Source organism: Scyliorhinus torazame, chromosome 9 (genome assembly GCF_047496885.1).
Source record: "Scyliorhinus torazame isolate Kashiwa2021f chromosome 9, sScyTor2.1, whole genome shotgun sequence".
Lineage (NCBI taxonomy): Eukaryota > Metazoa > Chordata > Chondrichthyes > Carcharhiniformes > Scyliorhinidae > Scyliorhinus > Scyliorhinus torazame.
Genome location: NC_092715.1, coordinates 2815166 through 2828209, shown reverse-complemented (window position 1 = coordinate 2828209; position 13044 = coordinate 2815166). Strand labels below are relative to the sequence as shown.

At 51.0% G+C, this 13044-nt stretch overlaps 1 protein-coding gene across 1 annotated transcript in view; it reads right to left on the bottom strand.

Annotated features, from left to right (window-relative positions):
* The window catches only part of skp2 (S-phase kinase-associated protein 2, E3 ubiquitin protein ligase), a 37481-nt gene extending 25100 nt beyond the window's left edge, over nt 1–12381 (bottom strand). The window contains exons 1-2 of the mRNA XM_072517530.1: nt 12311–12381; nt 5205–5312 (exon numbers count right to left, since the gene is read on the bottom strand). Of these exons, the coding sequence (XP_072373631.1) occupies nt 5205–5312; nt 12311–12381 (179 nt within the window). The remainder of the gene's footprint in view (nt 1–5204; nt 5313–12310) is intronic.
* Between the last annotated feature and the right edge of the window lie 663 nt (nt 12382–13044).

The following is a 13044-nucleotide window of genomic DNA, read 5'->3' as shown; positions in this document are numbered from 1 at the left end:
CCCCCCTGCCACATTAGTTTAAACCCTCCCCAACTGCACTAGCAAACACATCCCCGAGAACATTGGTTCCGGTCCCACCCAGATGCAGACCGTCCGATTTGTACAGGTCCCACCTCTCCCAGAACCGGTCCCAATGTCCCAGGAATTTGAAACCCTCCCTCTTGCACCATCTCTCAAGCCACGTATTCATCCTAGCTATCCTGTCATTCCTACTCTGACTATCACGTGGCACTGGTAGCAATCCTGAGATTACTACCTTTGAGGTCCTACTTTTTAGTTTAACTCCTAAGTCCCTAAATTCAGCTTGTAGGACCTCATCCCGTTTTTTTACCTATATCGTTGGTGCCTATATGCACCACGACAGCTGGCTGTTCACCCTCCCCCTCCAGAATGCCCTGCAGCCGCTCCGAGACATCCTTGACCCTTGCACCAGGGAGGCAACATACCAACCTGGATTCTCGTTTGCAACCACAGAAACGCCTGTCTATTCCCCTTACAATTGAATCCCCGATCACTATAGCTCTGCCACTCTTTTTCACGCCCTTCTGTGCAGCAGAGCCAGCCACGGTGCCATGAACCTGGCTGCTGCCACCTTCCCCTGGTGAGCCATCTCCCCCAACAGTTTCCAAAACGGTAAATCTGTTTTGGAGGGAGATGACCGCAGGGGATCCCTGCACTGCCTTCCTACTCTTCCTTTGTCTGTTGGTCACCCATTCCCTATCTGCCTCAGTAATTTTAATCTGCGGTGTGACCAACTCACTGCGCTGTAACGTTCTATGTTCTATATAAACGCAGAGAAGTATTGTTGCAATTGTACAGGGTGTTGGTGAGACCACATCTGGAGTATTGTGTCCAGTTTTGGTCTCCTTATTTGAGGAAGGATGTGGTGACATTGGAGGCAGTTCAGAGGAGGTGCACCAGATTGATTCCGGGGGTGAAAAGGTTGGCGTATGCGGAGAGATTAAACAGTTTGGGCTTATACTTGCTGGAGTTTAGAACGATGAGCAGGGATCTGATTGAGGTGTATAAAATACTAAAGGGATTGATAAAGTAAACTAGACCAAATGTTCCCCCTTGTGGGGTAATCTAGAACGAGAGGTCACAGATATAGACTGAGAGGCGGTAGATTTAAAACTGAGACAAGGAGGAACTACTTGGAGTCTTGGAGGGGATTATAAGAGACAAGATTTATAATCATCTAGATAGGAATAATATGATCAGGGATAGTCAGCATGGCTTTGTGAAGGGTAGGTCATGCCTCACAAACCTTATCGAGTTCTTTGAGAAGGTGACTGAACAGGTAGACGAGGGTAGAGCAGTTGATGTGGTGTATATGGATTTCAGCAAAGCGTTTGATAAGGTTCCCCACGGTAGGCTATTGCAAAAAATACGGAGGCTGGGGATGGAGGGTGATTTAGAGATGTGGATCAGAAATTGGCTAGCTGAAAGAAGACAGAGGGTGGTGGTTGATGGGAAATGTTCAGAATGGAGTTCAGTTACAAGTGGAGTACCACAAGGATCTGTTCTGGGGCCGTTGCTGTTTGTCATTTTTATCAATGACCTAGAGGTCATTTTGAGTAAATTTGCAGACGATACTAAAGTCGGTGGTGTTGTCGATAGTGTGGAAGGATGTAGCAGGTTACAGAGGGATATAGATAAGCTGCAGAGCTGGGCTGAGAGGTGGCAAATGGAGTTTAATGTAGAGAAGTGTGAGGTGATTCACTTTGGAAGGAATAACAGGAATGTGGAATATTTGGCTAATGGTGAAGTTCTTGGAAGTGTGGATGAGCAGAGGGATGTAGGTGTCCATGTACATAGATCCCTGAAAGTTGCCACCCAGGTTGATAGGGTTGTGAAGAAGGCCTATGGAGTGTTGGCCTTTATTGGTAGAGGGATTGAGTTCCGGAGTCAGGAGGTCATGTTGCAGCTGTACAGAACTCTGGTACGGCCGCATTTGGAGTATTGCGTACAGTTCTGGTCACCGCATTATAGGAAGGACGTGGAGGCTTTGGAGCGGGTGCAGAGGAGATTTACCAGGATGTTGCCTGGTATGGAGGGAAAATCTTATGAGGAAAGGCTGATGGACTTGAGGTTGTTTTCGTTGGAGAGAAGAAGGTTAAGAGGAGACTTAATAGAGGCATACAAAATGATCAGGGGGTTAGATAGGGTGGACAGTGAGAGCCTTCTCCCGCGGATGGAAATGGCTGGCACGAGGGGACATAGCTTTAAACTGAGGGGTAATAGATATAGGACGGAGGTCAGAGGTAGGTTCTTTACGCAAAGAGTAGTGAGGCCGTGAAATGCCCTACCTGCTACAGTAGTGAACTCGCCAACATTGAGGGCATTTAAAAGTTTATTGGATAAACATATGGATGATAATGGCATAGTGTAGGTTAGATGGCTTTTGTTTCGGTGCAACATCGTGGGCCGAAGGGCCTGTACTGCGCTGTATTGTTCTATGTACTTCTCGTAGAGGGTGGTGAATTTGTGGAACTTGCTGCCCCATAGTGGGGTGAAATCTGAGTCATTAAATAGTTTCGAGAAGAGATTGATATATTTCAGATTTTTAAAAAGGGTTAAAGGGATTTGGGGAACAGGCAGCGAGCTGGGTTTGAGACCAGGAAGAGGTCAGCCAGGATCTGATTGAATGGCGGAGCGGGCTCGAGGGGCTGAATGGCCGTTTCTGCTCCTAATTCCTATGTTCTTATGTATGTTGACTAATTACTTGGCCTCAGTATTTTCAGTTGAAAGGGGCAGCTCGGTGGTGCAGTCATTAGCGCTGCTGCCTCAGGGCACCGAGGACCCAGGCGGCACGGTGGCACAGTGGTTAGCACTGCTGCCTCACGACGCCGAGGTCCCAGGTTCGATCCCGGCTCTGGGTCACAGTCCGTGTGGAGTTTGCACATTCTCCCCGTGTCTGCGTGGGTTTCGCCCCCACAACCCAAAGATGGGCAGGGTAGGTGGATTGGCCATGCTAAATTGCCCCTCAATTGAAACAAAAAGAATTGGGTACACTAAATTATTATTTTTTTTAAGTATTTACAATTGAAAAGGAGAATAGCTTGTCAGAAGTCTTGCGGACATCAATAGTGGATCGCAAACAGGAACTAAATAAAATTAACGTCAGTAAAATATTGATAATGAGGACATTAATGGGACTGAAGAGCGACAAATCCCCAGGACCCGGCGGTTTCCATCCAAGGGTGTTAAAGGAAGTAGGGGAGCGCATTACCCGAACTATAATCTTCAGAGTTCCCTAGATTCATGGGCACCACGGTAGCACAGTGGTTAGCACAGTTGCTTCACAGCTCCAGGGTCCCAAGTTCGATTCCCCGCTGGGCCACTGTCTTTGCAGAGTCTGCACCTTCTCCCAGTGTCTGCGTGGGTTTCCTCCGGGTGCTCCGGTTTCCTCCCACAGTCCAGATGTGCAGGTTAGGTGGCTTGGCCGTGATAAATTGCCCTTAGTGTCCAAAAAAAAAAAAAAGGTTACGTGGGGTTACTGGGATAAGGTGGATGCGTGGGCTTAAGTAGGGTGCTCTTTCCAAGGGCCAGTGCAGACATGATGGGCCGAATTCAAGGATGGGGTAAACTGAACACCGTAAAAAACTTTGGTCGATCAGGGAGAGCCAGCATGGATTTGTGAAGGAAAGGACATGCCTGACTAATCTTATTGAATTTTTTGAAGAGGTGACTAAGGGGTGGACAGGGAAATGTCTATGGATGTCATTTATATGGACTTCCAGAAGACAAGTCCCACATAAGAGACTGTTAACTAAAGCAGAGACCCATGGAGATGAGGGAAAATTGACATGGTTAGGAAATTGGTTGAGTGGCAGGCGACAGAGTGGGGATAATGGGTAATGTGGTAGGCTATATTAGGGGGTATCGCGGTGCCTAGGTGGGATGTACCTTATACTGTAGTATCAGTGGTGAAACCTGCCTGCTGGTTGCACCCAGCAGGCGGAGCGTAAGAGTGTGTTTCACCCACAGCAGTCATTCTGTAGCGGAGCTGCTGGGTAACTACTTGTTCATTAAAGCCGTCAATTGGACTACAATCTCGCTTCAGTAGTGATTGATCGTGCATCAGGTAATTACTCTAGACGGCAGGTGGTGACTAGTGGTGTACCACAGGTGGGGCTTCATTTAGTCACACTATCCATTAATGATATGAATGGTGACATCGAAAATCATGTAGCCAAATTTGCGGATGATACTAGGTTAGGTGGCATGTAGACAATCTAGATGATAGCATGAAATTGTACGGAGATATCGACAGACTAGATGAAAGGGCAAAATTGTGGCAGATGGAATTTAATGTAAGTACAAAAATAGAACAAAGAAAAGTACAGCACAGGAACAGGCCCTTCGGCCCTCCAAGCCTGTGCCGACCATGCTGCCCGACTAAACTAAAATCTTCTACACTTCCTGGGTCCGTATCCCTCTATTCCCATCCTATTCATGTATTTGTCAAGATGCCCCTTAAAAATCACTATCGTCCCTGCTTCCACCACCTCCTCCGGCAGAGAGTTCCTGGCACCCACTACCCTCTGCGTAAAAAACTTGCCTCGTACATCTCCTCTAAACCATGCCCCTTGCACCTTAAGTGTGAGGTTATCCATATTGGACCAAAAAAAAAGGATAGAGCAGAGTACTTTCTAAATGGAAAGAGGCTAGGTACAGTGGATGTCAAGGGGTTCAGTTGCATCGATCCTTAAAATGCCAGCAACAAGTGCAAAAAATAATCAAAAAGGCCCCACTTGGAGCAGTTCTGGGCACCACACTTTAGGAAGGGGTTAAGGGGTGATCTGATCAAAGTCTTCAAGATATTGACAGGGAGACAGTGTAGATAAAGATAAACTATTTTCACTGATTGGAGATTCTGAAACTCGGGGACATAGTCTCACAATTAGGGCCAGACCGTTCAGCAGAGATGTTGGGAAGAACCTCTTCCCTCAAAGGGTGATGAAGGATTGTAACTCTCCCACAAACAGCAGTTGAAGCTACATCAGTTAATTCTAAATCTGAGATAGAGAGATTTTTGTTAAGTGAAGATATTAATGGATATGGGCCAATGGCAGGGATATTGAGTGAGGTCATAGATCAGCCATGATCTCATTGATTGGCGGGACAGGCTCGAGGGCTGAATGGCCTGCTCCTGTTCCTATGATATTGTGGGGTGACAGCGAGATTTGCACGATACTTACACGAGACTTGCTGGTGGGATGTCATGGCACCTGCTCAGGCCCAGATGCTGGAGATGAGAGAGGCTCTGGAGGGCAGCGAAGCAATCGGGCGTGAGCATTGTACTGTCACTGCAGCAGAGAGAGAGAGAGAGAGAGAGCATTAGAGAGCTGCGGGGGCCGGTGTGTCCGAGCGGTGTTGGTGGCAGAGTTACCCAGGCATATGGAGAGTATTCCATCACACTGGCTGTGCCTTTTATTTTTTTTAAAATAATATTTTATTGAAAATTTTGGTCAACCAACACAGTATATTGTGCATCCTTTACACAACATTGTAACAATACAGATAATAATGACCTTTTTAAATTTAAACAAAAACAACAACAAATAAATAAATATTAAATAACAAAAAATAAAAACTAGCCCTAATTGGCAACTGGCTTGTCTCAGGCCACCCCCCCCCCCCATCCCTCCCCCCCCCCATCCCCCCCCCCCCTCCCCCCCCCCCACCCATCCCTCCCCCCCCCCCACCCATCCCTCCCCCCCCCCATCCCCCCCCCCCTCCCCCCCCCCCCCACCCATCCCTCCCCCCCCCCCATCCCCCCCCCCCCCACCCATCCCTCCCCCCCCCCCCATCCCCCCCCCCCCTCCCCAAGTCCTGGGCTGCTGCTGCTGCCTTCTTTGTTCTCCCCTATCTATCTTTCCGCAAGATATTCGACGAACGGTTGCCCACCGCCTAGTAAACCCTTGAGCCGACCCCCTTAGGACGAACTTAATCCGCTCTAACTTTATGAACCCCGCCATATCATTTATCCAGGTTTCCACCCCCGGGGGCTTGGCTTCTTTCCACATTAGCAATATCCTGCGCCGGGCTACTAGGGACGCAAAGGCCAAAACATCGGCCTCTTTCGCCTCCTGCACTCCCGGCTCTTGTGCAACCCCAAATATAGCCAACCCCCAGCTTGGTTCGACCCGGACTCCTACTACTTTCGAAAGCACCTTTGTCACCCCCATCCAAAACCCCTGTAGTGCCGGGCATGACCAAAACATATGGGTATGATTCGCTGGGCTTCTCGAGCACCTCGCACACCTATCCTCCACCCCAAAAAATTTACTGAGCCGTGTTCCAGTCATATGTGCCCTGTGTAATACCTTAAACTGAATCAGGCTTAGCCTGGCGCACGAGGACGACGAGTTTACCCTGTTTAGGGCATCTGCCCACATCCCCTCCTCAATCTCCTCCCCTAGCTCTTCTTCCCATTTCCCTTTTAGTTCGTCCATCATAGTCTCCCCTTCGTCTCTCATTTCCCTATATATATCCGACACCTTACCGTCCCCCACCCATTTCTTTGAGATGACTCTGTCCTGCACCTCTTGTGTCGGGAGCTGCGGGAATTCCCTCACCTGTTGCCTCGCAAAAGCCCTCAATTGCATGTACCTGAATGCATTCCCTTGGGGCAACCCATATTTCTCGGTCAGCGCTCCCAGACTCGCAAACTTCCCATCCACAAATAGATCTTTCAATTGCGTTATACCTGCTCTTTGCCACATTCCATATCCCCCATCCATTCCCCCCGGGGCAAACCTATGGTTGTTTCTTATCGGGGACCCCCCCAGTGCTCCGGTCTTTCCCCTATGTCGTCTCCACTGTCCCCAAATCTTCAGTGTAGCTACCACCACCGGACTCGTGGTATAGTTCCTCGGTGAGAACGGCAATGGGGCTGTCACCATAGCCTGTAGGCTAGTCCCCCTACAGGACGCCCTCTCTAATCTCTTCCACGCCGCTCCTTCCTCCTCTCCCATCCACTTACTCACCATTGAAATATTAGCGGCCCAATAATACTCACTTAGGCTCGGTAGTGCCAGCCCCCCCCTATCCCTACTACGCTGTAAGAATCCCTTCCTCACTCTCGGAGTCTTCCGGCCCAAACAAAACCCATGATACTCTTTTCTATCCTTTTGAAAAAAGCCTTCGTGATCACCACCGGGAGACACTGAAACACAAAGAGGAATCTCGGGAGGACCACCATTCTTAACCGCCTGCACCCTCCCTGCCATTGACAATGCTACCATATCCCATCTCTTGAAATCTTCCTCCATCTGTTCCACCAACCGCGTCAAATTTAGCCTGTGCAATGTGCCCCAATTCTTAGCTATCTGGATCCCCAGGTAACGAAAGTCTCTTGTTACCTTCCTCAACGGTAGGTCTTCTATTTCTCTACTCTGCTCCCCTGGATGCACCACAAACAGCTCACGCTTCCCCATGTTCAATTTATACCCTGAAAAATCCCCAAACTCTCCAAGTATCCGCATTATTTCTGGCATCCCCTCCGCTGGATCCGCCACATATAGTAGCAGAGGCTGTGCCTTTTAGACAATGGACAGGCTTTAGGAAGCCAGGAGGTGAGTTACTCAGTAATTATATCACTGGTCCAGTTCAATAAGTCCAGATTCAGTGAGGGAATCACCTAGGAACCCCACCACCTGACTGGGAAATATATCATCGTTCCTTCACTGTCGCTGGGGCAAAATCCTGGAACTCCCTCCCTAACAGCACTGTGGGTGTACCTACACCCCAAGGTCTGCAGCGGGTTCAAGAAGGCAGCTCACCCACACCTTCTGAAGGGCAGCTAGGGATGGGCAATAAATGCTGGGCTAGCCAGCGACGCCCCACATTCTGTAAAACTAATTTTTTAAAAATGCCATTGAATGCCATGGGGCGGTGGTTAGATCCTCTCTTGTAGGAGATGGTCATTGCCGGGCACTTGTGTTGCGCGAATGTAACTTGCCACTTGTCAGCCCCGAGCCTGGATATAGTCCCGGGTCTTGCTGCATTTGGACACGGACGGCTTCATTATCTGAGGAGTCCCGAATGGTGCTGAACATTGTGCAGTCATCAGCAAACATCCCCACTTCTGACCTTCTGATGGAAAGCAGGACGAACCAGCGGAGAGTTTCCCCCTGATTCCCACTGACTCCAGTTTCGCTCGGGCTCCTTGATGCCACACTCGGTCAAACGCTGCCTTGATGCCGAGGGCAGTCACTCTCACCTCACCTCTGGCATTCAGCTCTTTGTCCATGTTTGAACCAAGACTGTAATGAGGTCAGGAGCTGAGTGACCCTGGCGGAACCCAAACTGAGCGTCCGTGAGCAGGTTATTGCTGAGTAAGTGCCGCTTGATAGCTCTGTTGATGATTCCTTCCATCACTTTGCTGATGATGGAGAGCAGACTGATAGGGGGTAATTGGCTGGGTTGGATTTGTCCCGTTTCTTGTGTACAGGACACACCTGGGCAATTTTCACATTGCCGGGTAGACGCCAGTGTTGTAGCTGTACTGGAACAGCTTGGCTAGGGTGCGGCAAGTTCTGGAGCACAAGTCTTCAGCACTATTGCGGGATATTGTCAGGGCCCAGAGCCTTCGCTGTATCCAGGGCCTTCATGGACCCCTTGGGCCCATCCCGTCTGCGCCGGTCATTTCCCAGCACTTGGCCCATCGCTGTGTCTGCCCTGGGATCGCAATGACACATCTAAATACTTCCTAAATGTTATGAGGGTCTCTGCCTCCACCCCCCTCTCAGGCAGCGAGTTCCAGACTCCCACCCCCCTCTGGGTGAAAGGTTTTCCCTCACATCCCCTCGAAACCTCCTGCCCCTCACCTTAAATCTCTGCCCCCTGGTCACTGATCCCTCCACCAAGGGGAAAAGTTTCTTCCTGTTTACTCTATCTGTGCCCCTCATAGTTTTATACATCTCAATCACGCCCCCCCACCCTCAGCCTCCTCTGCTCCAAGGAAAACAACCCCAGTCTGTCCAATCTCTCTTCATAACTAAAACTCTGCAGCCCAGGCAACATCCTGGTAAATCTCCTCTGCACCCTTTCCAGTGCGATCACATCCCTCCTGTAATGTCGATTCCAGAACTGCACAGTGCTCCAGCTGTGGCCTAATCAACGTTTTATACAGTTCCAAGGATCCCATGGGCTCTTACCTTCGCTATCAGTCTCCCGTGTGTGACCTTGTGAGAAGCCTTGCTGAAGTCCAAGTGGACTACGTGAAATGCATTACCCTCATCTACACACCTGGTCACCTCTTCGAAAAGCTCAATCAAGTTGGTCAGACATGACCTCCCCTTAACCAAACCATGCTGACTGTTCCTGATTAATCCCGGCCTCTCCAAATGCAGATTCATTCTGTCTCTCAGAATTGCTTCCAATAGTTTCCCCACCACTGAGGTTAGACTGAGGTCTGTAGTTTCCTGGTTTGTCCCTTCCTCCCTTCTTGAATAATGGAACCACATTAACGATCCTCCAACCCTCCGGCAGCTCTCCTGTGGCCAGAGAGGATTGACAGCGGCCCTGCTATTTCCTCCTTGCCTCACTCAGCAGCCTGGGATACATTTCATCTGGCCCTGGAGATTTGTCTGGAATCCTGCCAGACCGCTCAAAACCTCCTCTCTGTCTGTGTTAACCTCTTTAATTTTATTACAGTCCTTCTCCCTGATTTCTATACCCACACTGTCCCTCTCACGGGTGAACACACACAAAGTATTCATTTAGATCCCTACCTACATCCTCCGGCTCCACACACAAATTACCCCTGTGGTCCTTCATGAATGAAATGAAAATCGCTTATTGTCACGAGTAGGCTTCAGTGAAGTTACTGTGAAAAGCCCCTAGTCGCCACATTCCGGCACCTGTTCGGGGAGGCTGGTACGGGAATTGAACCGTGCTGCTGGCCTGCCTTGGTCTGCTTTCAAAGCCAACGATTTAGCCCTGTGCTAAACAGCACCTACCCTTTCCCTAGTTATCCTTTTACCCTTAAGGTATTTGTAAAACAACTTAGGATTTTCCTGTACTTTACCTCGGTATCCTTTCATGCCCCCTTTTTGCTCTCCGAATTTCCTTTTTAAGTTCCTTCTTGTACATTCTATACAGCTCTGGGGTCTCTGCTGTTTTGAGCCCTCGATATCTGCCATAAGCCTCCCTTTTTCTCCTTATCCAATGCTGTATATCCCTCGATATCCAGGGTTCACTGGATTTTGTTTTTTTAAGAGCAGAACAGCACAGTACAAGCCCTTCGGCCCACAATGTTGTGCCGACCCATCAGCCTAACCTACACCCCTTCAATTGACTGCTGTCCATGTGCCTGTCCCAGAGTCGCTTAAACGTCCCGAATGACTCTGACTCCACCACCTCTGCTGGCCGTGCATTCCACACACCCACCCCTCTCTGTGTAAAGAACCTCTGACATCTCCCCTATACCTTCCTCCAATCACCTTAAAATTATGTCCCCTCGTGACAGCCATTTCCACCCTGGGGAAAAGTCTCTGGCTATCCACTCTGTCCATGTCTCTCATCACCTTGTACACCTCTATCAAGTCACCTCTCTGCCTTCTTCGCTCCAGTGAGAAAAGCCCGAGCTCCCTCAACCTTTCTTCATAAGACATGCCCTCCAGTCCAGGCAGCATCCTGGTAAATCTCCTCTGTACCCTCTCCAAAGCATCCACACCCTTCCTATAATGAGGCGACCAGAACTGGACACAATATTCCAAGTGTGGTCTAACTAGGGTTTTATAAACAAAGAACAAAGAAATGTACAGCACAGGAACAGGCCCTTCGGCCCTCCAAGCCCGTGCCGACCATGCTGCCCGACGAAACTACAATCCTCTACACTTCCTGGGTCCGTATCCCTCTATTCCCATCCTATTCATGTATTTGTCAAGGTGCCCCTTAAATGTCCCTATCGTCCCTGCTTCCACTACCTCCTCCGGTAGCGAGTTCCAGGCACCCAATACCCTGTGTAAAAAAAACTTGCCTCGTACATCTACTCTAAACCTTGCCCCTCTCACCTTAAACCTATGCCCCCTAGTAATTGACCCCTCTACCCTGGGGAAAAGCCTCTGACTATCCACTCTGTCTATGCCCCTCATAATTTTGTATACCTCTATCAGGTCTCCCCTCAACCTCCTTCGTTCCAGTGAGAACAAACCGAGTTTATTCAACCGCTCCTCATAGCTAATGCCCTCCATACCAGGCAACATTCTGGTAAATCTCTTCTGCACCCTCTCTAAAGCCTCCACATCCTTCTGGTAGTGTGGCGACCAGAATTGAACACTATACTCCAAGTGTGGCCTAACTAAGGTTCTATACAGCTGCAACATGACTTGCCAATTCTTATACTCAATGCCCCGGCCAATGAAGGCAAGCATGCCGTATGCCTTCTTGACTACCTTCTCCACCTGTGTTGCCCCTTTCAATGACCTGTGGACCTGTACTCCTAGATCTCTTTGACTTTCAATACTCTTGAGGGTTCTACCATTCACTGTATATTCCCTACCTGCATTAGACCTTCCAAAATGCATTACCTCACATTTGTCCGGATTAAACTCCATCTGCCATCTCTCCGCCCAAGTCTCCAGACAATCTAAATCCTGCTGTATCCTCTGACAGTCCTCATCGCTATCCGCAATTCCACCAACCTTTGTGTCGTCTGCAAACTTACTAATCAGACCAGTACTACAAACAGCAAAGGTCCCAGCACTGATCCCCTGATCCCTGTGGAACACCACTGGTCACAGCCCTCCAATCTGAAAAGCACCCTTCCATTGCTACTCTCTGCTTTCTATGGCCTAGCCAGTTCTGTATCCCCCTTGCCAGCTCACCCCTGATCCCGTGTGACTTCACCTTTTGTACTAGTCTACCATGAGGGACCTTGTCAAAGGCCTTACTGAAGTAAAGCTGCAGCAAAACCTCGCGGCTCTTAAACTCAACCCCCCTGTTAATGAAAGCCAACACACCATACACCTTCTTAACAACCCTATCAACCTGGGTGGCAACTTTGAGGGATCTATGTACGTGGACCCCAAGATCCCTCTGTTCCTCCACACTTCCAAGAATCCTGCCTTTAACCCTGTATTCAGCATTCAAATTCGACCTTCACTTCACATTTAAGTGAAGGGGCCAGGGAGAGGGGAGAGGGGGCGGGCTGGGAGAGGGTGGGGGGGGGGGGGGGGGGGGGAAGAGACTGGGCGACTGCTTGGGGATGAGGAGGGGTCCCGGACAGTCGGGGATTTGTTGCTGGGATTGGAATGGGGTCAGCCGGAACGGTCTGTCGGAGCTAGTCTCTGCTCACCTCATGTCCAGGTTGGTTATCTTTGGGCAGCGTCTGCACAGCGCACTCACATCTGCAAATAAAGGAGACATCAGTCATTGGCAAAGGTGCCTTTCGTGCACCTGCCTTCTACTTCCACTGGCTCTCTCCCTCCCCAATGATCGACACATTTATCTTTATTTATTCATTGATTTTGGCCCCGAACTGAGTGACTGGGTCAACCATTTTGGGGTGGGGAGGGGAGAGGTTGAGGGGAGGGGAGAGGGGGGCCGCGAGGGGCCGCGAGGGGCCGCGAGGGGGGCCGCGAGGGGAGCCGCGAGGGGAGCCGAGGGGGGCGGCGGGGGGAGCCGAGGGGGGCGGCGGGGGGAGCCGAGGGGGGCGGCGGGGGGAGCCGAGGGGGGCGGCGGGGGGAGCCGAGGGGGCGGCGGGGGGAGCCGAGGGGGGCGGCGGGGGGAGCCGAGGGGGGCGGCGGGGGGAGCCGAGGGGGGCGGCGGGGAGAGGGGGGCCGAGGGGAGAGGGGGGCCGAGGGGAGCCGAGGTGAGAGGGTGGGCCGAGGGGAGCGGGGGGGCCGAGGGGAGCGGGGGGGCCGAGGGGAGCGGGGGGCCGAGGGGAGCGGGGGGGCCGAGGGGAGCGGGGGGGCCGAGGGGAGCGGGGGGGCCGAGGGGAGCGGGGGGGCCGAGGGGAGCGGGGGGGGCCGAGGGGAGCGGGGGGGGCCGAGGGGAGCGGGGGGGCCGAGGGGAGCGGGGGGGCCGAGG